Source organism: Entelurus aequoreus, linkage group LG14, assembly GCF_033978785.1.
Source record: "Entelurus aequoreus isolate RoL-2023_Sb linkage group LG14, RoL_Eaeq_v1.1, whole genome shotgun sequence".
Taxonomy (NCBI): Eukaryota; Metazoa; Chordata; class Actinopteri; order Syngnathiformes; family Syngnathidae; genus Entelurus; species Entelurus aequoreus.
The window spans coordinates 39,076,027-39,103,095 of record NC_084744.1 but is presented as its reverse complement, the minus strand read 5'-3'; the positions used below and the strand labels follow the sequence as shown (position 1 = coordinate 39,103,095).

The following is a 27,069-nucleotide window of genomic DNA, read 5'->3' as shown; positions in this document are numbered from 1 at the left end:
TGGCACATTTAAAAATCAATAAACCCGCATCAGCAATTAAAACATGTCTTGTGTGGTACGGTCAAAATTCAAATTGCAAAAAACATATTAAACGTGAAAAAATAAAGAAATAAAATATCCGAACTCACATTTCATCACCGGGACAGCTGAGCTAGCTTCCAGGGTTGGGCGACATGGTCTCACAAGATGTAGTTTCTTTTTAAATATCCTTCTTGAAAATGGCCTTGCAAATACATGTGTTGTCTTGTCTAATCATAAAAGATGCAGACGAGGCGTGTTGGCTGAGATCATAAAGTTTACTCCACAGCATGCTCATCAAAAACATACCACCACTGCCGGCATGTCTACATTCAACAACCTAAACGGGGCTACTGCGCATGCTCTGCACTACTGTGGCATGCTGGGTAATGGAGTTCTTATGTTACCTAGTGCATGACATCACTATATATATCTGCCTTAGGCCATCTAGAAGGCCTCACTGACAATAAGTCATTACCTGATTGGCTATCGCAACTGTCTGTCAAATGTTTGTGTCCGTTCACAAACATTCTGAAGGCTCTGGGCAGATTTGGTACAGCATGGCAACATAAGCTCGCTGAATTCTGATTGGATAAAAACTCTATAACCTAAAAACAACAGCGCTGGATGGAGCATAATATGACATGAAGAGAATATGAATATGTTTAGATATTTAGGGAAAGTAAATAAAAAATTACTTTTATCTTTAATTATGATCATGATTTCTGGTTATGTTAGTCCAGCACAGAATGTCTTGCTGGTCCTGACGGCACACCACCGACCGAATCATCACCTTTACCCCTTCAGTTTGTGTATATCTATTGAAGAGCCAATTACACACAAGATAAACTCACAGACTTACCTTCCACTTGTGGTTTTAAGCAAACTGTACTGGACCGACCAAGGGACGGAGAGCGGCATGCCTGCGAAAGTGGCTTCTGCAGACATGGATGGCATGAACCCTGTTACACTATTCACAAATAACCTGGATCACGTTGAGTTCCTCACAGTGGACATTGAAGAGAACAAGCTTTACTGGGCTGTTACAAGCACCGGAATGGTTGGTTGTCACCGCCTCATCTTGTGACGGCTTAATGTACAAACACTCATACTAGATGTCCACAGATTGAATGTGGCGATGCAGATGGGACTAACCGCGTCACCATCGTGTCAGGGCTGGCTCATCCCTGCAGTGTTGCAGTCTATAAAAACTTCCTCTACTTCACTGACCGCGACTTTGAGGTGATAGAGCGTGTGGACAAGTCCACAGGGGCTGACCGGGTTGTGCTACGAGACAACGTGTCTGGGCTCAGGGTTCTAAAAGTCCATTATCGAGAGAGTGAGTAAAATGCAAAATATCTTTATTTCAATATATTACAGTATTCCTAAACTGTATTAGGGTTAGTATTGTAGACATTTTGATTCACCATATTCTTTCTGCATGTTGTGACCATTGATTCTGCCTAATTGCCGCTCATTGTAATGTTTTCTAGCCGGTGCGGGCACAGCTAACGGCTGCACCAGCACCCTGGCTGTGTGCGAGCAGCTGTGCCTGCCTCGGCCAAAGGGTCAGTTTACATGCGCGTGCGCCACAGGTTTTAAACTCAACGCTGACAACCGAACCTGCGGACATTACCAGTCCTATGTGGTCATCTCTACACTATCCACTATCAAAGGATTTAGTCTGGACGGGGAAGACCATTCAGAGGCCATGGTGCCAGTGGCTGGACGAGGTCAGTCATTGTGCCAATGTTGAGAGAGTATTGTGCTGCAGTAATAGATACTAAACATGTTTAACAATCTTTAATAGCCTCCCAATTTTTCAAGGGATTACCAAATATAAAACGTATGGTTTGTTTGGGACGGATGGGCTATTTATTTTTTCAGTCTTAATAAGAGTACAACTGAATTAATGAACTGAATAACCATTGTTATACTCAAAGAGACAGTAATGGCATCTAATGAGTTTATTTTGCTTCTCCAGGCCGCAATGCTTTACACATCGATGTGCACGTAGCATCTGGCTTCATCTACTGGTGTGACTTCAGCAGCACCGTTACAGCACAGAATGGCATCAGACGGATAAAGTCAGATGGTTCAGAATTGCGTAGCGTTGTAACATCTGGAATTGGCCGCAATGGGATACGTGGCATTGCCGTGGACTGGGCTGCAGGTATGCTGTTCACCATAGACAGTTGAAGCCATTATTTAGCTTGCATCATCTACAACTAGCATCTAGAAACATGGGGCTTCATTCACATGGTGTTTTTGTCAAGAAAGTTCTCAACAGAATGGAGACACTCTGTAAAATAATATGGAAAATGACTAGGAAACCAACATATGGATGAGGCTATCATTGAAATGAAAGCACAGAATCAAATGTAGTAACTGGATCTATGGATCATATGGAAACAACAATAATAATGCTAACATGAAAACAAGAGGCATTAACGTCTTTCTGTATTAAGAAAGGACATAACCCACTGTAAACTTACATTGCTGTCTGTGTAACTAAGCTATTCAATTGTGCACATTGAACATACAAGCTGTGCTCCTACAAGTGATTGTTCTATTCTCAGAGGATTACAGGGCGGTGGGGATTTTACGGTGCGTTCAAGGACCACTGAACAGAGTAGGACGCCACAGCGCCCTTCAAAAAAACCCAATAAAACAATACATTTTATTTGTTACGCACTTTTTTTTCTAAATAAATCTTAAAGTGCAACATTACAAACCAATATTTCAAACAATAAAAGCTCAGCCATTAAAACAGATACAATACTAAAACACTATCAGTGAAGCATAAGAAACCTAAAGCATAGAAAACAGTGGGGTTTCTAACAGTCTGCCCTCTTATGTTAGTTATCTATTAAAAATAATAATTTAGTCAAAAGATTTTTGTGTGTTTATAAGTACTTTTTCAGCACATTGAATATTACCACAATAGTAATAACCGTGATCATTTTGGTCACGATAATCGCGATAGAAAATGTTCATATCTTTACATCCCTATATTATACTATGGTCTGTAAGGAGCTGGTAACCATTACAGGGTGTGCTCTGGTTTTTGCCCAAAGTCAGCTGGGATAGGCTCTGGTTCATATGAATGAGTAAACAAAGATGACTTTATTTTTCCCCTAGGAAACCTTTATTTCACCAATGCCTTCCTGACAGAGACGTATGTTGAAATTCTTCGCCTGAACACTAATTTCCGAAGAGTCCTATTGAAGACCCAGGTGGACATGCCACGCCACCTTGTGGTGGACCCCAAAAAAAGATATTTATTCTGGGCTGACTATGGTCAGAACCCCAAAATTGAGCGAACGTTCTTAGATGGAACCAACCGCACTGTTTTAGTATCATCAGGAATTATCACCCCACGTGGTCTTGCTCTAGACCAGGAAACTGGATATGTCTACTGGGTTGATGACTCTTTGGATATGATTGCTAGAGTCAACCCACATGGAGGGGAGATGGAGGTAGTCCGGTATGGCAGTCGCTATCCGACTCCTTATGGAATATCCGTGTTTGAAGAGAATATCATCTGGGTGGACAGGAACCTGAAGAAGGTTTTCCAAGCAAGCAAAGAGCCTGGCAGCAGAGAACAACCTGTTGTAATTAGAGACAACATAAACATGCTGAGAGACGTTACTATTTTTGACCAGCGCAATCAGCCCACAATAGACAATAACCCCTGTTTGGAGGCCAACGGAGGCTGTGCCCATTTTTGCTTTGCCCTGCCAAGCACTGATGTTGGTCGCCCTTCCAAAAAATGTGCCTGTGCATTTGGAAATCTTGCAGCCGATAATGAGAGCTGTGAGGTATCAAGGGATGACTATCTCATCTACACCACGGAGAGCACGGTGCGAAGCTTACGCCTGGATCCCGAAGACCACGGCGTTCCCTTCCCTGTGATCAATGTGCCACGTACATCTGTGGCGCTGGATTTTGACCTCACTGACCAAAGGATCTACTTCACTCAGAGCTCAGGTGCGGGGGCAAGCAAGATCAGCTACGTCAGCCTATCTTCTCCTACGTCAGCTCCAGTGGTAGTAGCTTCAGGTACCTTTTTCTCATTTCTGTTCATTGTCATCACTTAATGTGGATATTCTGATGCCTCTGAATGATATTCCTGACCTATGTGTGGTTCGTATGATGTGACAGATCTAGGGGCCCCTGATGGAATTGCATATGACTGGATAAATAAACGTATTTACTACAGCGACTATGCTAACCAGAGCATCAGCTCCATGTCTGTGGATGGATCCCAGAGGACTATTATTGCCCATGTGTCTAGGCCAAGGGCTATCATGTTGGACCCCTGCAGGGGGTAAGAGACATACACACGTAGCACATTTTCTTTCTTTGATTCATGTATTTTGATCTGATTCCTGTCTCGTTGAATAGATACATGTATTGGACAGACTGGGGAACCCATGCAAAGATCGAGCGAGCTACTTTAGCTGGTAACTTCCGGAAAGAGATCGTGAATAGCAGTCTGGTGTGGCCCAATGGACTGACTTTAGACTATGAGGAAGAGCGACTGTATTGGGCAGATGCCAGCTTGTAAGATCTGACAACATACAGTTTGTAACACAGTATTTCCCAGGTGTGAGTACACTCCTATTTTCAGCAACCAATGTATCGTCTCAAGGCTAAATACTATAGTCATGATTATGGTTTATTTCTTTTGGACAGGCGCAACAAGAAACATCACACTTTACATTATATCTAAAAAAAAGGAGTGGAAATAAGCAGTGTTCATAATGACAACTACCCAATCACTTTGTGACCTGAATATATCCAAGTATTATTTCTGTACAATTATCGTCATAACTGGTACATGGAGAAGGTTCATAAGTGTCCATGTACCAGTTATGACGATAATTGTACAGAAATAATACTTGGATATATTCAGGTGGATATATGTCATTATGCAACCTGTATGCAAGTAAAGTTAAAGTACCAATGATTGTCACAAACACTAAGTGTGGCGAAATTATTCTCTGCATTTGACCCATCACTCTTGATCACTCCCTGGGAGGTGAGGGGAGCAGTGGGCAGCAGCGGTGGCCGCGCCCGGGAATCATTTTTGGTGATTTAACCCCCAATTCTAACCCTTGATGCTGATTGCTAAGCAGGGAGGTACTATACAGTGTAGATACACTGTCGTCTGAAAATAATCAACAGCTATTATTGTCTAAATAGCTGATAACTCCTAAGTGTGAGCCCCATTGTCTGAAAAGTACATGCAGACTGACACAGTTAGACACACGTGTGAGAAAAGAGGCGATTGTGCTGCAGCTCCATCCAACGTATGCTTGCCAACATAAATGGACTGTCAAAAATAAAAAAATATTAGACATATTCTCTATTTAGCAATATTATTAAGTGTCTAATTGAAATTATTGAATTAATGCGTTTTGGTGTCTGTTAGTGTTTTTTTAAATGATGTTTGCTTAGTCATATAGAATTTAGATTATTGACAGAGCTACGGTGTGAAAAAAAACTTCTGGAAATGTGCATCTTCTTGCGTCTGGATTGCACACTCGCAAGCGTGCTAAAACAAAAGTGCAGGTTTTCATTGTGGATGGAATTCAGGACTGTTTTTAAAAAGGGGTAGATATCTGCTGCTTGTTTGAAAGAGCATGGTAACATGAATGTGCAGTGAAAAGCCTCATTCAAATAAGTTTCAATAGTCTTAGTAAATCACACGCAACACACCCACTAATAGTACACACAAGTGTTTATAGTTTGCACACACTGTTTAGTGCTTGGTATTTGCATCTTACGTCTGACGTTCTTTTTAAACTTTACTGCCAACTTTAACATGCCAACAACAGCCCTCATAATACTGTTAGCTAGCAGCATTAGCCTAGTCAGTAGCCACAACAACAACACAGCACTTATTCATTGTGCACCAATGGCGGTTAAGGAGAGCGATGTTGCATTCAGGAACACTTCGAACTTTGAGTATCAAACCTTACAACTCAAATAAGTCGTTTTTTGCTTATTCTCTATGTTCTGTATTGCTGCAATGATTTTGACAATGTGTTGTAGATTTTTATTTTTGAAATGTATGACTTAGTTATCATTTAAATAATTGAAGTATGTAAATGATTAATTTGTTCATCTTGAATGTCACAAAATTCCAGAAAAATAAAAAGGCATTGTTTTTTCAATTTGTTAAACCACAACCGGTTAAGCACCAGCACCGTTTTTAAAGTACCGATTTGATACTAGAATCGGTCAAAATGAAAACCATACTTATCTCTAGTTACAACACATGTTGAACTTCATGTTTTCCTCAATGAACTGTAGGCCACGCTGTTACCGCCACCATGCCTATTTGCAGTGGCGTGCGGTGAGGTTCATGTCAGGTGAGGCACTGACTTCATCACAGTCAGATTTACAAACATATGAACCCTAAAGAGTATCTTATTCACCATTTGATTGGCAGCAGTTAACGGGTTATGTTTAAAAGCTCATACCAGCATTCTTCCCTGCTTGGCACTCAGCATCAAGGGTTGGAATTGGGGGTTAAATCACCAAAAATTATTCCCAGGCACGGCGCCGCTGCTGCCCACTGCTCCCCACTGCTCCCCTCACTTCCCAGGGGGTGAACAAGGGGATGGGTCAAATGCAGAGGACAAATTTCACCACACCTACACTGTAAAAAAAAGACATTTGAGAAAACGCAAATTTTCAGGGCAACATGATGCAACAAGATTTTTGCGTTTTCTCAACTTTTGACTACTGCTAAGACACTGTTTTGGTACACTGTAAAAAATAATTATAGTTTTTAAGTTAATCAGACTCAGAAATAAGGTTTCACTATGTTTAACTACCAAAACAGTGTCTGGCCAGCAGTAGTCAAAAGTTGAGAAAACGCAAAAATCTTGTTGTATCATGTTGCCTTGAAAATTTGCGTTTTCTCAACTTTTTTTTTTTTTACAGTGTAGTGTGTGTGTGACAATCATTGGTACTTTAACTTTACACTTACAAACTGTACCACACAAAAAAGCACATTTAATAAAAAAAACGTTATTATGGTCTTACCTTTACTTATAAGTGCGGGAGCAGTGGTGTTCGTGTTGGAAGAGTCGTGAATGAATGAAATATGAAATCCGCGCAGCAGTCTGCAGGTGTACCTAATGTTGTGTCCCTGTTCACGGCTCCTCCGGCGCGCCGCGCGAGCATTGTTGTTTTTGCACTTTTTGGCTTCTTGTTAAGTGACTTTTTTTGGGTGGATTCGGTCTTGCACATGGAGGGTTTGGGTGTGGGCTTTGGTTGGTGTGGCGCTCCCGTCGGGAGGGGCATTCTGCGGCGGAGGTGCTTGGCACCAGGAGGCGGGGTTATGAGACGAGCCTCCAGTTTTATGATCGCTCAGCACAATAAATACGTTACACACATACAGTTGTTGACAAAATACACTCTACATTATATACCTCAGCTAACTAAACTATGGAAATGTATAATATAATTCATATAGCAATACGGTCTCACTGCACAGCAAGCCAGCAGTTAGCCGAGTCATTGTGCACAATCCATGTTGAGGCACAAATCAGTGACGTGCCTCAACTGGCTGCTGATCACCATACCGTCTCTTCTCAGTATTTGAACAGCAAATGTGAAAATAAAAATAAAAATAATCTAAAACTGGTGAAGTTAAATGGAAAATAACTTTAGTATAATCACTGGATACATATAACAATTTAATTATTTTTTTTTCTTTTTACTTTTTTTTTTCTTTCCATGATGGCAGGTGAGGCCCTGCCTCTAGTGACGGCACGCCACTGCCTATTTGTAGGCAAGACATAATTATCTTGGTACTGTTGCCAGCTCTTTAGACAACAGTGTTTATGTGTTGACTCATTTTCAGTAGATAGTGAATTTATACTTCTATACGCGCTGTACATGGACTACACTACAGTATAGTTTTATAGTATTGAGAAGATACACACAAATGTATACTGCTATACGCGCTTTACATGGACTACACTAAAATATATTTTTATAGTATTGAGAAGATGCACACAAAAGTATACTGCTATACGCGCTGTACATGGACTACACTACAGTATATTTGTATAGTATTGAGAAGATACACACAAATGTATACTGCTATACGCGCTGTACATGGACTACACTACAGTATATTTTTATAGTATTGAGAAGATACAAACAAATTTATACTTTTTTATTTATAAATGGTTGATTCATATAGGCTAGTAAGGTAAAGTTTTGTACCTGACAAGTTTCGGCTATCTTGCTTCTGCAGCCTTCCTCAGAGGTGTCAAGTGATGTTAGCGTGACGTCATCTGTGACGTGTTATATAAATATATAAATCAACCATTTATAAATACACATTAGTAGGCTAAATGAACGTCTTCAACATACAAATTTATAATGCTATATGCGCTGTACATGGACTACCGGTACACTACAGTATATGTTTATAGTATTGAGAAGATACACACAAATTTATACTGCTATACGCGCTGTACATGGACCACACTAAAGTATATTTTTATAGTATTGAGAAGATACACACAAATGGTTGCTGAAATAGCAGGGGTGTACTCTACTATACAGTGGACCCTCGGAAACCAAACACAATGGTGAAGCAAACCTTACCACTGCTTAATAGAGCAATAGGTTCCTTTTTAAAGGGTCTACATAGCAAAAAGGTCAAAGAAAATGCAGACTCGAAGAGGAAGGATGGAGGGAGGAAGTATGCACTTTGTCTCTCCTCTTCCTGTCTTGATTTTTTTTCGGCTTTTGTGTTGTTATGGACTTTTATACCATAGTTTCCTTTGATCAGCTTCTAAAGTACTTGACTGCTGAACCATTTACATTCTGAGGGTCTATACTTTATACCTACTGCTGTAAGTACAAGTATTAAAATGTTATATTGCCGTAATGAATTTTCTGCTACCAGACAGAAGATTGAAAGATCCTCTCTGACTGGATCAAATCGTGAGGTCATCGTCAGCACGGCCATCTATCCCTTCGCCATGGCCATGTTTGAGCAGTTCATCTATTGGACGGACTGGAACACACGTAGCATCTACCGGGCCAACAAATACGACGGTTCCGATCAAACAGTAATGATTCAGAACATCCCCTCCAGGCCCATGGATATTCATGTTCTGGCCAGCGGGAAGCATCATCAGTGTGTCAGTCCCTGTCAGCAGTTCAATGGAGGCTGCAGCCATATCTGTACACCAGGTATGAACATCACTTTTTGCATTTTTCACACCAATATCAATGGCAAACATGTTCATGCATTGCAATCTTGTTAGGGCCTAATGGAGCTGAGTGTCACTGTCCGTTAGAGGGCTGGTACCTTGCTGACAATAAGCATTGCATCCCTGATAATGGTACCCGTTGCCAGGCGGGCCAGTTCACCTGCCTGAATGGCCGCTGCATTCGTGCCCAGTGGAAGTGTGATAATGACAATGACTGCGGAGATGGCAGTGATGAGCTGGAGAGAGTTTGTGGTACGGAACCTTTTTCTCCCTTGGTGTCCCTGCATTGGTCTTACAATCATACATGTGCTATCTGTTACTAATTTGACTAACAAGCTCTGTCTTTCGCTGTAACAAATGACATTCTTAGGAGACAAGACTGATTTCAACTTGTTTGGTGTGTATGCTTGTTTCTTGATTAGAATGGAATCAATTAACATGCTCCAAGACTAACACATTAATCATATTTTGCATGCAGTCCCTCAGTTCCTGTCATCATTTGTAGCCTTGTCAGGTAATCCTGTGCACGAGTGCAAAAAGCTTGAATATTTTTAAGATCTCTGACATCTTGGATTCCCTTTTTCAGCCTTTCACACATGTGAGCCTACAGTGTTTACCTGTGGCAATGGGCGATGTGTGCCTTACCACTATCGCTGTGACCACTATGATGATTGCGGCGACAATAGCGATGAGGGCAGCTGTCTGTTCAGACCATGTGACCCCAATGCTGAGTTTGCCTGCAACAATGCCCGCTGCATTGCTAAGGATTACGTTTGCAATGGCATCAATAACTGCTATGACAACGGCACCACAGATGAGCAAAACTGCCGTGAGTAACAATTATTTTGACAACATTCTATTTTTTTTTTATCCCCATGCTATGCTAATTTTCAACAACTTAAAATAAATATGTGTCAGAAGTCCCACCATAGTATATTTAATGTGTGTTACAGGGAACACGCTCAGTTGATGATTTAATGCCAATGCTAATGCTTTTTTTGTCCACTTCTGTCAACAGTGTGGCTTCAAGAAGTGTTGTTTATCCATTTTTTATGAATACACCACACTCAGTTTATTCAATTGAATAGACTGCAAATACAAGATATTTCATGTTCACACTGAGAAACTTTGTTATATTTTGCAAATATTAGCTCATTTGGAATTTGATGCCTGCAACATGTTTCAAAAAAGCTGGCACAAGTGGCAAAAAAGAGTGAGAAAGTTGAGGAATGCTCATAAAAGACTTATTTGGAACATCCCACAGGTGAACAGGCTAATTGGGAACAAGTGGGTGCCATGATTGGGTATAAAAGCAGATTCCATGAAATGCTCAGTCATTCACAATGGCTAAAATATCAGAAGGGAGACTGTTGAGCAACTTAAGCTGTACATCAAGCAATAATGGGAAAGAATTCCTCTTCAAAAATGTGTCTCCTCAGTTCCCAAACCTTTACTGAGTGTTGTTAAAAGGAAAGGCCATGTAACACAGTGGTAAAAATGCCTTTTTTGCAATAAGTTGCTGCCATTAAATTCTAAGTTCATGATTATTTGAAAAAAAAAAGAAGTTTCTCAGTGTGAACATGAAATATATTGTCTTTGCAGTCTATTCAGTTGAATATAAGTTGAAAAGGATTTGCAAATTATTGTATTCTCTTTTCATTTACCATTTACACAACGTGACAACTTCACTGCTTTGGGGTTTGTAACAGAGACAGACAACAAGAAAATATTAAGGTGTGGGCCCAAAGGCACAAAACCTTTGCAACACACATAGCCATGCGAGCTACAATGCTAACATTACACTCTCATTTAAACAGCAACATCATGCTAGGTTAGCCTATTTTGTAAAAGAAATACAAAATGACAGCTTACAGCTCCCGTGTGTGCTGCAGATTGATGGATAGTTGGCAGCACTTCAGCCTTCATTTTTAGATGTGTAGCCAATCCTGCCTTTTAAAATGCTGTCGACCTTAAAGTGGTGGGCATATATACGGGGCGTGTCAGAGGCAGTGTTATGTCTATTAAGAAGGAAGTTCACGTCGTCATTAAAACCTCTTCTCCTGAAAGTGTAGCATACAAATGAGGGAGGCGAGAGACGAGAGACTTCTGTTGTAGAGGACCTTCAATTGTATTACATATCTAATTCAATGCTATTTAATGCTATATTTAATGGCCATTTATTGCTTTAAATCTTGATCTAGCTGAGAGAACCTGCCAGCCGGAACACACAAAGTGTCAGTCAACCAACATTTGCATCCCACGTTCATACCTGTGTGATGGAGATAACGACTGTGGAGATATGAGCGACGAGAGTACTACACACTGTGGTAATGGTTAACAGCAATTCTTTCAAATACATCCAAAATGTACTGTTTCTCTGTCCTAAAGGTAGTATTTTTTAAACATTCTTGTAATTGAACCGATTATGTGTCTGGTTAGTTAGTCCCCTAGAATGAAAAATGACTTACCCAATTGCTGTTTTGTTTCTTTCCCCGGTTGTTAAATGAACTCCTTACATCAGGCCTGGGAAAATATTTTGACTCCGGAGGCCATTTAGAGAAAAAATTGTGTCTGGGGGCCGGTACAGTATGTAAATATACGCACGCACAAACACACACATATATAAGCTGTGACAATCTGCTGAACAATATGTGTGTGTTTGGGTCCTATTTTTAGGAACACTAATACAAAACCTCACAATAATGTCTGATTGAATACTAAAAATGTTATGACAGACCACCTTAAAAAACAGAATGGAATGTTAAATTTTTTTACTGAATGAGACCCCCAGTAAGTACATGAAAATAAAGAATGTGGGATTTACAATATTAACTATGAAGGATAAAACACTGAATATTGACAACATATGAAGGTCGCTCCTCTTTTACTTCTCACACCCATTCTCGATCCACATTATTTACAATCAAGCGAAACACAACAAAAATGCAACAAATACGGCGAAATATGAATACGAAGGGTAAAAAAATCCCACCTACAATCTGATATAATATCACTTTTCTTGCAGAACTTTGTTGTAAAAATCTCCTTCCACGTCTGTCCCTGACACCCACATTTCAGGCTCTGGAAACACTCTGTGGAAACACTCCCCACCCACACTGCTTGGTGCCTCGTCTGAGCTGCTGTGACTTACATTACCACAGTAACTAATTAGATGACCATAGTAACTAATTAGATGACCATAGTAACTAGTATATCATGCAGATTCCAAGCATTGAAATACTTAGTATAGTTGAAGACTTACAGTCATTAGAAAACATGACTGCACATCATAATGGCAGCTACACTTTCCATCTTAAACATCTAATACAATGATTTGAGAATGTCCGGAGGGCCAGATTGAAAAGCTTAATTTGACCAGGTCTGTCTTACAACTTCAACCCACACTTCTATTCTTACATGTATTGTTGCATGTACAGGTTGATTTGTTGCATAAAATAAGGCTAGTGGAAACTAAATCCAACATGGCGCACAAATCAATAGCTCCGCCAAGCCTCAGAAACCCCTAGAAAGTAACACTTTCCAAAAAGTGATGTCATGCCTTCCCACATTTTCCACATAGCAACATCCACATGTTCCGAAAGCGAGTTCCGTTGTTCCAGCGGTCGTTGCATCCCGGCCCACTGGTACTGTGATGGAGGGGCCGACTGTGCCAACGGATCTGATGAACCCCTCTTCTGCAGTGAGTGTCACGTTGCTCAAATGGCCTTTGCTGGCTTTGTGTGTCTGAACTCATCACCATCAACCCACCCCCTCCCCCAATGTTGTGTGTGTTGGTGCCTGTCTGCCCCTCTGTGAGAGAAGTGAGTGATGCACCCGTGTATCTCTTTGTTGACAAGGTAGTCTATTGTGTTGTGGATTTGACCGGGGTGCACCCCCTTCCAACCTCCTTTTGTCTTGTGGGGGTTCCACAGCCTCACTTTGGCTTTTGTTTAGATAGCTAACCATGAGTGGGAATGTGGACTTACTAAGACTTTTTTGCCAGTTTGAAAGGTCTGCCTGTCTATCTTACCATCAATTGGGAGGGTGGGTAATCTCAATCAGTCATAAAAATGTACGTGTAGCTTTCATGTTTTATAAAGGCTAAAATATTGATTATATAATTGTTCTGGCAGTGTTCTCCTGATGCTTGCATCACAACAATAAGTATGAATCAGAGTCTGAATGGTTATTTGTTGATATGTTCTCTGTGATTGGCTCGTGACCAGTCCAGGATTTAGCCCATCTCTACGCCAAAGTCAGATGAGATATGCTCCAGTTTAGCAATGCATGCAAAAAAAATGACTAAATAAAATGTGTGAGCAGGGATTATATTTTGCTTCTGTAGGCAGGGAAGCCAGAACCTGCAATGCAGATCAGTTTGGTTGTGATGATGGAAGGTGCATCGCCTCATCCTGGATCTGTGATGGCGACAATGACTGCGGTGACATGAGTGACGAAGATCAGAGGCACAATTGTGGTACGTAACATTTAGAAATTGTTTAAAAAAAAAATCCATATTCCCTGTCACTATTTTTCATTGAACTAATTGAAATATTAATAATGTAATCATTTGGACTGGGTTCCAAATTCAGTATTTTATAGGTACCGTCTGTAATATCGAGTATCGATTCCTGTAAAATCAATTAGCCTAACATTTCAATACGTCTGTTGCACATGCGATTGCTGACACGGCAAACGGACGTTTTTATAGATATGTTGCAATTGTCAATTAGTTGGTTAGTTGAAGTTTATTTAAAAACATGTCTAGAATTTTAGCATGATTCATCACATATTTTCATTTTTCTTTACAACTTGTACTAAAAAGAGTATGAAGAAGCAATCTATTTAAACCTACCCCCTTTCCACATCACAGCAATTACTAACACATATGTTCACTTCCTGTTCTCAATTTGTAACACAATTTACATCAATGAATTCTAAATACAACAGTAGCTAGTTAAGTTAGTTATGATTTACATAATTACTTTGATAATATAATTTTTTTTAAGATCAAGACAGTTATAATTCTTTTTCATTGTACTTTGTAAACACTTGTTGTTTGAACATCCTCTTAAACCGTATAAACAAAGCATTGTTTGATTTATTTGCTTAATCCATTCCATAGTTTATTTCTACACAGTGACATACTAAAGTTTTAAGTGTTGTACGTGCATGCACATGTTTTATAGGCCTACTGAAATGAAATTGTTTTAATTTAAACGGGGATAGCAGATCCATTCTATGTGTCATACTTGATCATTAAGCGATATTGCCATATTTTTGCTGAAAGGATTTAGTAAAGAACATCGACGATAAATTTCGCAACTTTTGGTCGCTGATAAAAAAAAGCCTTGCCTGTACCGGAAGTAGCGTGACGTCGCAGGTTGAAGGGCTCCTCGCATTTCCCCATTGTTTACACCAGCAGCGAGAGCGATTCGGACCGAGAAAGCGACGATTACCCCATTAATTTGAGCGAGGATGAAAGATTCGTGGATGAGGAACGTTAGAGTGAAGGACTAGAGTGCAGTGCAGGACGTTTCTTTTTTCGCTCTGACCGTAACTTAGGTAAAAGGGCTCATTGGATTCCACACTTTCTCCTTTTTCTATTGTGGATGACGGATTTGTATTTTAAACCACCTCGGATACTATATCCTCTTGAAAATGAGAGCCGAGAACGCGAAATGGACATTCACAGTGACTTTTATCACCACGACAATACATCGGCGAAGCTCTTTAGCTACGGAGCTAACGTGATAGCATCGGGCTTAAATGCAGATAGAAACAAAATAAATAAACTCCTGACTGGAAGGATAGACTGAAAATCAACAATACTATTAAACCATGGACATGTAACTACACGGTTAATGCTTTCCAGCCTGGCGAAGCTTAACAATGCTGTTGCTAACGACGCCATTGAAGCTAACTTAGCTACGGGACCTCGTCCAGGCTATGATAAAAACATTAGCGCTCCACCTACGCCAGCCCTCATCTGCTCATCAACACCCGTGCTCACCTGCGTTCCAGCGATCGACGGAGCGACGAAGGACTTCACCTGATCATAGATACGGTCGGCGGCTAGCATCGGATAGCGCGTCTGCTATCCATCTCAAAGTCCTCCTGGTTGTGTTGCTGTAGCCCGCCGCTAATACACCGATCCCACCTACAGCTTTCTTCTTTGCAGTCTTCATTGTTCATTAAACAAATTGCAAAAGATTCACCAACACAGATGTCTAGAATACTGTGGAATTTTGCGATCAAAACAGAGCTTTTTGTATTGGATCCAATGGGGTCCGAATACTTCCGTTTCAACCATTGACGTCGACTTAAACAAGTTGAAAAACTTATTCGGGTGTTACCATTTAGTGGTCAATTGTACGGAATATGTACTTCACTGTGCAACCTACTAATAAAAGTCTCAATCAAAATAAATCAATCAACGCATACGTCATCATATATAGACGTTTTCAACCGGAAGTTTCGCGGGAAATTTAAAATTGCACTTTATAAGTATTGGCATGTGTTGCAATGTTAAGATTTCATCATTAATATATAAACTATCAGACTGCGTGGTCGGTAGTAGTGGGTTTCAGTAGGCCTTTAATGGCAGAGACTACTTCTTGACTACGGCAACACACTACATACTAAAATTATGAATAATAGCAAATGAGACCGTAAAGTGTAAGAAAATAAGATCTAGCAACTGGACATCAACCTGTATGCAAGTAAAGTTAAAGTTAAAGTACCAATCATTGTCACACACACACTAGAAAATTATTCTCTGCATTTGACCCATCACCCTTGATCACCCTCTGGGAGGTGAGGGGAGCAGTGTGCAGCAGCGGTGGCTGCGTCCGGGAATCATTTTTGGCCATTCAACCCCCAATTCCAACCCTTGATGCTGAGTGCCAAGCAGGGAGGGAATGGGTCCCATTTTTATAGTCTTTGTTTGGTATGACTCGGCCGGGGTTTGTGTTGCATTTTTAATTTTAAAAAATTCATTATTAAACAAATGTATTTATTTATTCCTAAATGAACACACACTAAATTATTTAAAATTGATACCGTTGAGTACCAGTATTCCTAGGTAACGGGAATTGGTACTGTATCAGTTCAAATGTGAAAACTACCCAGCCCTATTAGTAATAGTGTTCTATGTGTGTGTCTATCTTACTTTGTCTAAATGTGTTTTTGATAGTTATCCATGTCTTGTGCCCCGAATTGCTAAGGAAATAATATAGTGAGCATAATTTCAACATGCAACAATTATGTTGATCTGAGTCGCTTGCTAAGTACAAATCTTTGTTGTAGTTTTATATTGATTTGTAGTTTTTCTGGTGGCAAGCTGATGTTAGTGGTTGTCTATTGGTTAGTAGTTGTTTGCCATAGTTTATCCATAAAAAAATGGCGCTGTTGTATTAGTTGATGACTGTATTGACCAGGATATGAGATTTTTCTATTTTAAAAAAGGTGTGAAAAAACTAAGTAGTCTTATTTTCTGGGTCTACAGATTTATACCAATACTGTAAAATGGGCAGGTAACGCCAAACGACTTTTTCACAAATGAGCTTTCCTACCCGTGTCCTTCACACTCACAGCTTTGACTCATAAAAATGATCTAATCTCAAGAAAATGATGATCACGTCTTATCTTCATACCTGGTTGACTTATATCCGGGTCAATATGGTATTGATGATATTTTGGAGAGTACAGTATGTGCAGCGACACTTTTCAAGCTCCTGTACAGTTCAAGGAGCTGACATTCCTCATTTTGCCTGCCTCACTCATTACTTTGAGCATGTATCCTTTACGGCTTCTTGACTCAAGTGTGTGCTGCACTATAAGATGCCTACAGCCCTGTAGGAGGCTTACTTTAAACAAAGTGGATCAGCCATGCTAGACCAATAAAGAATTTCCAGTCACGGCTGAATGTTTTTTGAAATAGAGTTTGGAATGTTTGGACCGTGTTCATCATCTTTATCCCTTTTTTCCCTGTGTGATTGCATTCAGCCAACCGCACATGCTCCAGCCTGGAGTTCACCTGCGAGAACAACCGGCAGCCTCAGCGCAAGTGCATTCCTCGCGACTGGCTGTGTGATGGCGATGCGGACTGCACAGACGCCTTGGATGAGCATCAGAACTGCACCCGTAGATCCTGTGGCATCAATGAGTTCACATGCAGCAATGGCCTCTGCATACGTAGTTCTTACAGGTCAGACTAAGCAAAGTCTTTCACAAACGCCATCTGTCCATGCCACGTGGAACCATGCTGTGGATGTTCTTTGAAACCATGCTGTGGATGTTCTTTGAAACCATGCTGTGGATGTTCTTTGAAACCAGGTGTGACCGACGCAATGACTGCGGTGACAGCAGCGATGAACAGGGCTGCGCCTACCAGCCCTGTCAGCAGCAGCAGTTCACCTGCCAGAATGGCCGATGCGTGTCACATGACTTTGTCTGTGACGGGGATAACGACTGCGGCGATAAGTCAGACGAGCTGGAGCACATGTGCCACACCCCCCCGCCCACCTGTCCCCCAGGAGAGTTCATGTGTGACAACGGACACTGTATTCCCCTCAGCCAGGTGTGCAACCGCGACGACAATTGCTCCGACAACAGTGACGAGAAGGGATGCGGTAAGTGTGACCATCAGATACGTTTTGTATCCGACACACTTTGACTCCCAAAACCTAAATGTAAAGAGTCAGAATAGTGCTGTGCTTCTCTAATTCAAGGTATTAATGAGTGCACAGACCCATCCATCCATCACTGCGACCACAATTGTTCTGACACCCACACTAGCTTCATCTGCACGTGTCGCCCCGGCTACCGCCTCATGTCCGACGGCAAAACGTGCGACGATGTCAACGAGTGTGCCGATACGCCGAGCGTGTGTGGCCAAGTGTGCGAGAACACGGTGGGCTCGTACGTCTGCAAGTGCGCCCCGGGGTTCCTACGCCAGCCGGATGGGCGCAGCTGCCGCCAGAACAGCAACATCTCGCCATACCTCATCTTCAGCAACCGCTACTACCTCAGGAACCTGTCCACGGACGGACAGGCCTACTCGCTGATCCTGCAGGGTCTTACCAGTGTGGTGGCCGTAGACTTTGACCGCGTGGACAAGCGCATGTATTGGATCGACGTCAGCCGCAGAGTGATTGAGAGGATGTTCTTCAACGGCAGCGCCAGAGAGGTGGTGGTCAATGGGGTTCTGCATGGCGAGGGCCTTGCGGTCGACTGGGTTGGCAGAAAACTCTACTGGGTGGACAGTTTCATGGATTGCCTTAAAGTAGCGGAACTAGATGGGCGTTTTGTGAAGAAACTGGCGGAACACTGTGTGGATGCCAATAACACATTCTGCTTTGAGAACCCCAGAGCCATGGTGTTGCATCCCAAACATGGGTGAGTAGAAAAAACATAAAGGTCGAGCCTGGTTACTGGATTGGCAGGATCACTTTGATAGATATATTTTTGGTTCATCCCACATTCCAAAAACATGCATGTTAGGCTAATTGCAGACTCCAAATTGTCTATTAAGTCAATTAATGCTTATTTGTGTGTCTTGTGATTGATTGGTGACCAGTGCAGAATGTACTAAAAGTTAGCTGGGATAGGCTCCAGCTCACCGGAAGCATAATGAGGATATGTGGTGTAGAGCAAAATAAATGGATAACAAAATTTTCCATTTTAAATAATAAAAACCCCAAAACATAAGAACACCACCAATGGCTAGCACAGACCTGGGAAAATTAAGGCCCTGGGGCCACATGCAGCCCGTTAAGCTTATTATTTTAGATGTTTAAGATGTAAAGTGTAGCTGCCATTATGATGTGCAGTGATGTTTTCTAATGACCGTAAGTCTTCAACTATACTAAGTCTTTCAATGCTTGGAATCTGCATAATATACTAGTTACTATGGTCATCTAATTAGTTACTATGGTCATCTAATTAGTTTCAATAGTCGTCTACGTCACAGCAGCTCAGACGAGGCACCAAGCAGCGTGGGTGGGGAGCATTTCCACAGAGTGTCTGTCATGACGTTTTTAGCATTCAATCAGACATTATTGTGAGGTTTTGTATTTGTGTTCCTAAAAATCATATATACCGGCCCCCAGACACATTTTTTTCTCCAAATTTGGCCCGCCCAAGTCAAAATAATTGCCCAGGCCTGGGCTAGCATGTGGTACCAATGATGGTTTAAGAGTACATATTTAACAAATACATGTCAATATGTGTTACAGTTAGAAGTAAAAGTTTGTAACAAGATGACTGGCGTACAAGCTGTCATTCACGGCTGTCTCACCAGAATGTGAATGTTCGTTGCTATGGTGGTTGCCAGAGGTGTGGACTCGAGTCACATGACTTGGACTCGAGTCAGACTCGAGTCATGAATTTGATGACTTTAGACTCGACTTGACAAAATGTAAAGAGACTTGCAACTCAACTTAGACTTTAACATCAATGACTTGTGACTTCACTTGGACTTGAGGCTTTTGACTTGACATGACTTGCTACTTTCCCCAAAACCCAAAGATTGAAAAGTTATTTGGGAGCGCTCCGTATCTTTCATTTTCTACGTCTGTGTCTATAAGCGTGTTTGCTGCTTGTCAGCTGGTGTGCTGTCAGTACAATAGCCAATCAAATTAGATCTACGTTGTTTTCATCCCACAGCTCTCATCCAATCAAATTGCAGGACAACCACCGAACATGAGTTGTCAAACAACGCGGCAGTGAGAAACAATTATGCCAAAGTTGGTTTCGTTCGGGTATAAAAACTACGACTTGGTCAACAAAAAACGAATTGTCGTATGCAAATCACGCAGTTCGAATATTACAGACGGAGACGCAACAACTTCCAACTTCGTTCGACATTTGAAGTTCCACAAAGAAGGGTAAGTTTTGAATGTAAGATAACGTTTATTGGCTAAGTAACATGACTTTTATTTGCTGTGTAGTTAAATCAGTGAGGCTGTAAACTCACTGCTAACGTTATAACCATAGACATCTTATAAGGGTACGCAGCATTGAGCGCTACTGCCTATTGGCACAGACGAGACGCGGCGCCGCCATCTTGGAGTGGTGATCCGCTCCACTCAGTGCAATTCATTTGGCAGGAGCAATGAACTGTCAGCGAATTTAATTCATCTTACCTCACTGAATACCACTGATTTTCACGCGCTTTTTTTGTCAAACGTGTAGCTATGATAACGGACACATGCTTTGGCGTTTTTATTATTCATAGTTTGCTTAACAGTAATATAATATTCTTATACGCTATAAATGGCCAGACGTCCGAGATCAAAACTGGGAATATAATCCCACAGAAAGGGGGAAAAAAACGGTCAGCTATTTTTAAGTTGAAGAAACAATATGATTAGGTTATATATACATGCGTATATCCTACATAAACAATGTATGAATACATTAGATATCTATATATCTTAGGGACCTATAGACTGCAGCAGCAGAGAGTTTATTCTGTCTTGACACTTTGTATTGATATTTTCTATTACATTCTTCCCTTAAATGATAATGTTTACAGTGATTGTTTTATATGTATTTTTTATGTATGTCGCTTTGAATAAAAGAGTCTGCCAAATACTTAAACATAAACATATATAAACACCTGAAAGTCTTTATATCAGCTAAAACCACCAATCTGTTTCACTGGATTCAGAATAAAACCAAATGCTGTCTTACCCAACAATGTTAGTATTTGAATATTGTTACTTGAAGACTTATTCCTGGTTACAATTATACTGTTAAGAAAGTATTGTCTTATATTTTGCCTAAAATGAGAATGCATCATAATCAGTGGCGGCTGGTGAATTTTGTTTTAGGTGGGGCTGAAATTTTGTAAACCAAACCCCTGTAGGGGGGTCATCTCCCCCGGAAGATTTCTTTGTGATTTTCACATACAAATATTGAAGATCTTTGCTCCTTCTCAACTCTGTGGTTATATTATTTTCATAAAATACAACCAATAGTATGTTAATGTTTGTTTTTGCAAATGTGTTTATTCTGTAAAGGAATGAGTTAAATGTTTAATATTGTTTAAACTATTAAAATGACTGGTTAATAGTGCTATTATGAATTGCAATGTCAGCACTATTTTTTTCCCTGCAATTTCAAATGCACTTGTTTTAATAAATAAATACAGCGTTTTAAAAGCATACACAATCTGTGTAAAAATATTAGTCTGTGGTTAAAATGACTTGAAAGGACTCGAAACTCAAAATGCAGGACTTGGGACTTGACTTGAGACTTTCTAGTCTTGACTTTGGACTTGACTCGGGACTTGCCTGTCTTGACTCGGGACTTGACTCGAGACTTGAGGGCAAAGACTTGAGACTTACTTGTGACTTGCAAAGCAATGACTTGGTCCCACCTCTGGTGGTTGCTATATTATTATCGTTGAACTTGTGAGGGAAATCGTTTGCTTTGCCAAACATTGCTTTTGTAACATCACATTACCTCTTTGTTGTGTGTGTGTGTGTATTAGAGGGGCCTAACTCATATATATATATATAGTTGGACCAAGACAAGAGTGGGATTGCAGCCCATCCGAACACAAGCGCCCTTGAGGCAGCCACTCTTTGTAATATCATACAGCAGCTTTATCATTTAATATAATTGTACTTATACAGTACTATATGCAAATATGTACCTGGTATCTATTTCCAGTTATAATGCCTTAAACATCACTCCAATCATTTTGGTGAAACATTCGCTTGCAATCAGGAGAATAGCATCTCTGTCATTGCTATGGCAACCACAGATCAGCTACTTTAGAGGTCTACAGTACAGTATATGCTTTGTTATACACCATAACAGTTCCGTTATGCATGCAGGTGTTTTACCTTGTTGATACAATGGTCATGGGTTGTGCCTTTTGTTTCTTAGATATGTGTACTGGACCGACTGGGGAGACAAAGCCTTCATAGGTCGAGTTGGAATGGACGGAACTAACAAAGTAGCGGTCATCACCACCAAGATAGAGTGGCCCAATGGACTCACCATTGACTACACCAATGACAAGCTGTATTGGTCTGACGCACATTTGAACTACATTGAGTGAGCACATGTTGTGTGTCTGCAGTTAGCTTACAATCAGGAGTTTCAGACTTGCAGTTTCATCCTTCCATTTTGCCATCTCAGGTACTCAGACCTGGATGGTCACCACAGACACACAGTGTATGATGGAGTCTTGCCTCACCCGTTTGCCCTGACCTTGTTCGAAGACACGGTGTACTGGACAGACTGGAACACACGCACGGTGGAAAAAGGCAACAAGTACGACGGTTCTGGTCGCCAGGTTCTGGTCAACACCACTCACAGACCTTTTGACATTCACGTGTGCCATCCCTACAGGCAGCCTATTGGTGAGTTGCAGCAGCTTCTCCTTTCTAAGAGTGATATATGTCATCCTGCTCAGCTATACTAAGCACATGTTTAGATTATCAATACGAGTCCTCTATGTGATCCGCTATGGTAAACTGAGATTGTTTGGTCCCTTCTTGCTCCTTCCCCCGGTAGTAAACAACCCCTGTGGGGTGAACAATGGAGGTTGCACTCACCTGTGCCTCATCCGTCACGGGGGACGGGAACACACCTGCGAGTGTCCTGACCACTTCCTGGCAATGCAAATAGGAGGTGTGACCAGATGCCTTCCCATGTGCACCAGCACCCAGTACAGATGCACAAACAATGAACGGTTTGTTATCTTGTCTTTCTTTGCCTTCTGGATTCTCTTAGTTTCCTCGCACGGCCAATATTGTCAAAATAGCTGGCTACATAAGTGCGTACACCTCAAAGTGAACTATCCTCTACATGTTAAAAATGGTACAGTACATTTGTCCCTCAATGCATTGCAGCCCTCTAGTGCCGGCATGACTCATGGATACCCAGTCCATGACACTCCTGCACATCATGCCTGACTAAATATCTTGCTCCTAGAGATGTGTCATTGCAAACCAATCAAGTCTTTTGAATGGCTCTACGATTTGTGAATCTGAGCCGTTTGTTGATGAGCCATTTTTCATGCACCGACTGGCACGAGGGAATGAGTCAGATTCAAAATAAACATTTGGGTGATGTGTGGAGATTTAGATAATTCTGGTTTATTGTTTAATGAGGATATTCTAAGAACTCTATTGTCAGACCAGCACACCTGAAATGAATATATGTCAAGTATTTTAAAGCGTACACACACCAGGTAGTCACAACTTTTTATTCTAGTTTTATTTTTATATACAGGTATACATTTTATTCTTGCTTATTTCTATATTTTCTTTTCTTGTATTGTTAAATGCTATTTTACTACAATTGGAAAAAAATCTAAATAGTAATGTCACTGTCAAAGATTGGACACCACTCTATGGAATGTTTACAATGAAAACCAAAAAATAAAATTAGAGTCAATATTTCAGAATAATTCCCGCCAATAGAGTAAAATAAATTGTAAAATAGATTGTAAATTGAAATCATTCTGACCTACATCTTACCATATAACTTTTACCAGTGATCGTTTCTGTAATTAAAAAAAAAAAGCAAAGAAATAAAAAAATTAACGAGCCAGTGTTTGGAACAGGTCTTTCAAACAAACGGCTCCTCAAACTCCGACTCCCTTCAAAGAATTATAAAAAACATCTTTACTTGTTACTCACTTGTGTTGCCAGCTACTTGTGTTGACTCATTTTCAGCAGATAGTAAATCTGTACCGCTATACAAGCTGTACACTGACTACTCTCAGGTATATATAATACAAAAGCCAAAAGCAGTGAAGTTGTCACATTGTGTAAATGGTAACTAAAAAGAGAATACAATGATTTTCAAATCATTTTCAACTTATATTCAATTGAATGGACTGCAAAGACAAGATATTTCATGTTCACACTGGTAAACTTTATTTTTTTGACAAATAATCATGAACTTAGACTTTAATGGCAGCAACACATTGCAAAAAAGGCATTTTTACCACTGTGTTACATGGCCTTTCCTTTTAACAACACTCAGTAAAGGTTTGGGAACTGAGGAGACCCATTTTTGAAGTGGAATTATTTCCCATTTTTGCTTGATGTACAGCTTAAGTTGTTCAACAGTCTCCCTTCTGCTATTTTAGCCTTCATATTGCACCACACATTTTCAATGTCTGGACTATAGGCAGGCCAGTCTAGTACCCGCACTCTTTTACTATGAAGCCACGCTGTTGTAACACGTGGCTTGGCATTGTCTTGTTGAAATAAGCAGGGGCGTCCATGATAACGTGGCTTGGATGGCAACATATGTTTCTCCAAAACCTGTATGTACCTTTCAGCATTAATGGTGCCTTCACAGATGTGTAAGTTACCCATGCCTTGGGCACTAATACACCCCCATACCATCAAAGGTGTTGGCTTTTGAACTTTGCGCCTAGAACAGTCCAGATGGTTATTTTCCTCTTTGTTCCGGAAAACACGACGTCCACAGTTTCCAAAAACAATTTGAAATGTGGACTTGTCAAACCACAGAACACTTTTCTACTTTGCATCAGTCCATCTTAGATGAGTTCGGGCCTAGCAAAACCGGCGGCGTTTCTGGGTGTTGTTGTTAAATGACTTTGACTTTGCATAGTAGAGTTTTAAATTGCACTTACAGATGTAGCGACCAACGGTAGTTACTGACAGTGGTTTTCTGAAGTGTTCTTGAGCCCATGTGGTGATATCCTTTACACACTGATGTCGCTTTTTAATGCAGTACCGCCTGAGGGGTCGAAGGTCACGGCCTTGCCGCTTACGTGCAGTGATTTCCCCAGATTCTCTGAACCTTTTGATGATATTACGGAGCGTAGATGGTAAAATGCCTAAATTCCTTGCAATAGCTCCTTGAGAAATGTTGTTCTTAAACAATTTGCTCAGGCATCTGTTGACAAAGTGGTGACCCTCGCCCCATCCTTGTTTGTGAATGACTGAGCATTTCATGGAAGCTGCTTTCATACCCAATCATGGCACCCACCTGTTCCAAATTAGCCTGTTCACCTGTGGGATGTTCCAAAAAAGTGTTAAATGTTTTGCCACTTGTGCCAGCTTTTTTTAAAACCTGTTGCAGGCATCAAATTCCGAATGAGCTAATATTTGCAAAAAATAACAAAGTTTCTCAGTGTGAGCATGATCTTGTCTTTGCAGTCTATTCAATTGAATCTAAGTTGAAAAGGATTTGCAAATCATTGTATTCTCTTTTTATTTACCATTTACACAACCTGACAACTTCACTGCTTTTGGCTTTTGTATTATAAAAGTCGTAAGTGAAATGTGATATGTGTAGCCACTTAACTACTACTGTAACTACTGTACCAATGTCTGGATTGTAAGAAGACAGATTTGAAATCAGAAAAACGCTAAATAAAAGGCTTAAAGTCTGCTCCTTGTCGCTTCATCAGTTGTATTCCAATCTGGTGGAAGTGTGATGGTCAGCAAGACTGCAGAGACGGCTCAGACGAGATGTCCACCTGCCCCGCTCGCCACTGCCGACTCGGCCAGTTCCAGTGCAACGACGGTAACTGTACCAGTCCGCATTTCCTGTGTAATGGCAAACAGGATTGCCACGATGGCTCAGATGAAGATCCTGTGCTGTGTGGTGAGTTATGGTTCTCACAAGACCTATTGTCACCATCCTTTTCTCCATTTGAAGTGTTGATTCCCCTCCAGTGACACACCAATGTGAACAACACCAGTGGCAGTGCGGGAATAAGCAGTGCATCCCTGAGTCGTGGCAGTGCGACAGAGAAAATGATTGTGCTGATCAATCAGATGAAGACCCGTCGCATTGTTCCACCAGGACATGTCGCCCCGGACAGATGAAATGTCGTAATGGACGCTGCATCCCTCAGAGTTGGAAATGTGACACGGATGATGACTGCGGGGACAACTCTGATGAGCCTCTAGACGAGTGCAGTAAGTCCACTTTTACATTCCTTCATTATGTTTTCTGTTCTTGAAGTTAGAATAAGAAGGCATTTTCATATCCAGTGAGAGGACCTTCAGAACAGAATATTCTATTTCCAGTTAATGGTCAAATGTAACATAAACACAAGAAATTGTTTAAGCAACATTTTAGTCTGGTTAATTGTCATGTGATGTCCTTAAAACACAAAAACACAAACTATATTTAGACAAGTGTGAGCTTAATTTTTTGGACCATTGACTTTCATATCTTAGGTCGGAGATTGAGTTCAACAGTTGAACAACTCTGAGGTTTAAAATGCCCCTCTGTCTTGCTGTGTTTTCTTTCAAAGTGGGGCCGGCGTATCGATGCGACAACCACACCGAGTTCACCTGCAAGACCAACTACCGATGTGTGCCGCTGTGGTCGCTGTGCAACGGCCACAACGACTGCAGAGACAACAGTGACGAGGAGGACTGTGGTGAGTCCTCCAGCTTAGATAGGACATTGATGACGAGGAGGGCTGTGGTGAGTCCTCCAGCTTAGATAGGACATTGATGACGAGGAGGGCTGTGGTGAGTCCTCCAGCTTAGATAGGACATTGATGACCAGGAGGGCTGTGGTGAGTCCTCCAGCTTAGATAGGACATTGATGACCAGGAGGGCTGTGGTGAGTCCTCCAGCTTAGATAGGACTTTGATGACGAGGAGGGCTGTGGTGAGTCCTCCAGCTTAGATAGGACTTTGATGACGAGGAGGGCTGTGGTGAGTCCTCCAGCTTAGATAGGACTTTGATGACGAGGAGGGCTGTGGTGAGTCCTCCAGCTTAGACAGGACATCCATCTCAGTGGCCTAGTGGTTAGAGTGTCCGCCCTGAGATCGGTA

The 27,069-nt window shown here is 41.1% G+C and overlaps 1 protein-coding gene across 1 annotated transcript in view; it reads left to right on the top strand.

Annotated features, from left to right (window-relative positions):
* lrp2a (low density lipoprotein receptor-related protein 2a) overlaps nucleotides 1-27,069 on the top strand; it is a 139,042-nt gene that overhangs the window by 60,179 nt on the left and 51,794 nt on the right. Inside the window, exons 36-57 of the mRNA XM_062069846.1 lie at nucleotides 901-1,078; nucleotides 1,144-1,357; nucleotides 1,512-1,751; nucleotides 2,003-2,191; nucleotides 3,160-4,080; nucleotides 4,183-4,348; nucleotides 4,426-4,584; nucleotides 8,960-9,249; nucleotides 9,324-9,521; nucleotides 9,856-10,098; nucleotides 11,471-11,596; nucleotides 12,850-12,969; nucleotides 13,615-13,746; nucleotides 17,277-17,478; nucleotides 17,607-17,902; nucleotides 18,002-18,668; nucleotides 22,170-22,340; nucleotides 22,425-22,648; nucleotides 22,803-22,980; nucleotides 25,684-25,880; nucleotides 25,952-26,197; nucleotides 26,539-26,667. Coding sequence (XP_061925830.1) covers nucleotides 901-1,078; nucleotides 1,144-1,357; nucleotides 1,512-1,751; nucleotides 2,003-2,191; nucleotides 3,160-4,080; nucleotides 4,183-4,348; nucleotides 4,426-4,584; nucleotides 8,960-9,249; nucleotides 9,324-9,521; nucleotides 9,856-10,098; nucleotides 11,471-11,596; nucleotides 12,850-12,969; nucleotides 13,615-13,746; nucleotides 17,277-17,478; nucleotides 17,607-17,902; nucleotides 18,002-18,668; nucleotides 22,170-22,340; nucleotides 22,425-22,648; nucleotides 22,803-22,980; nucleotides 25,684-25,880; nucleotides 25,952-26,197; nucleotides 26,539-26,667 — 5,486 coding nt within the window. The remainder of the gene's footprint in view (nucleotides 1-900; nucleotides 1,079-1,143; nucleotides 1,358-1,511; nucleotides 1,752-2,002; nucleotides 2,192-3,159; nucleotides 4,081-4,182; nucleotides 4,349-4,425; nucleotides 4,585-8,959; nucleotides 9,250-9,323; nucleotides 9,522-9,855; nucleotides 10,099-11,470; nucleotides 11,597-12,849; nucleotides 12,970-13,614; nucleotides 13,747-17,276; nucleotides 17,479-17,606; nucleotides 17,903-18,001; nucleotides 18,669-22,169; nucleotides 22,341-22,424; nucleotides 22,649-22,802; nucleotides 22,981-25,683; nucleotides 25,881-25,951; nucleotides 26,198-26,538; nucleotides 26,668-27,069) is intronic.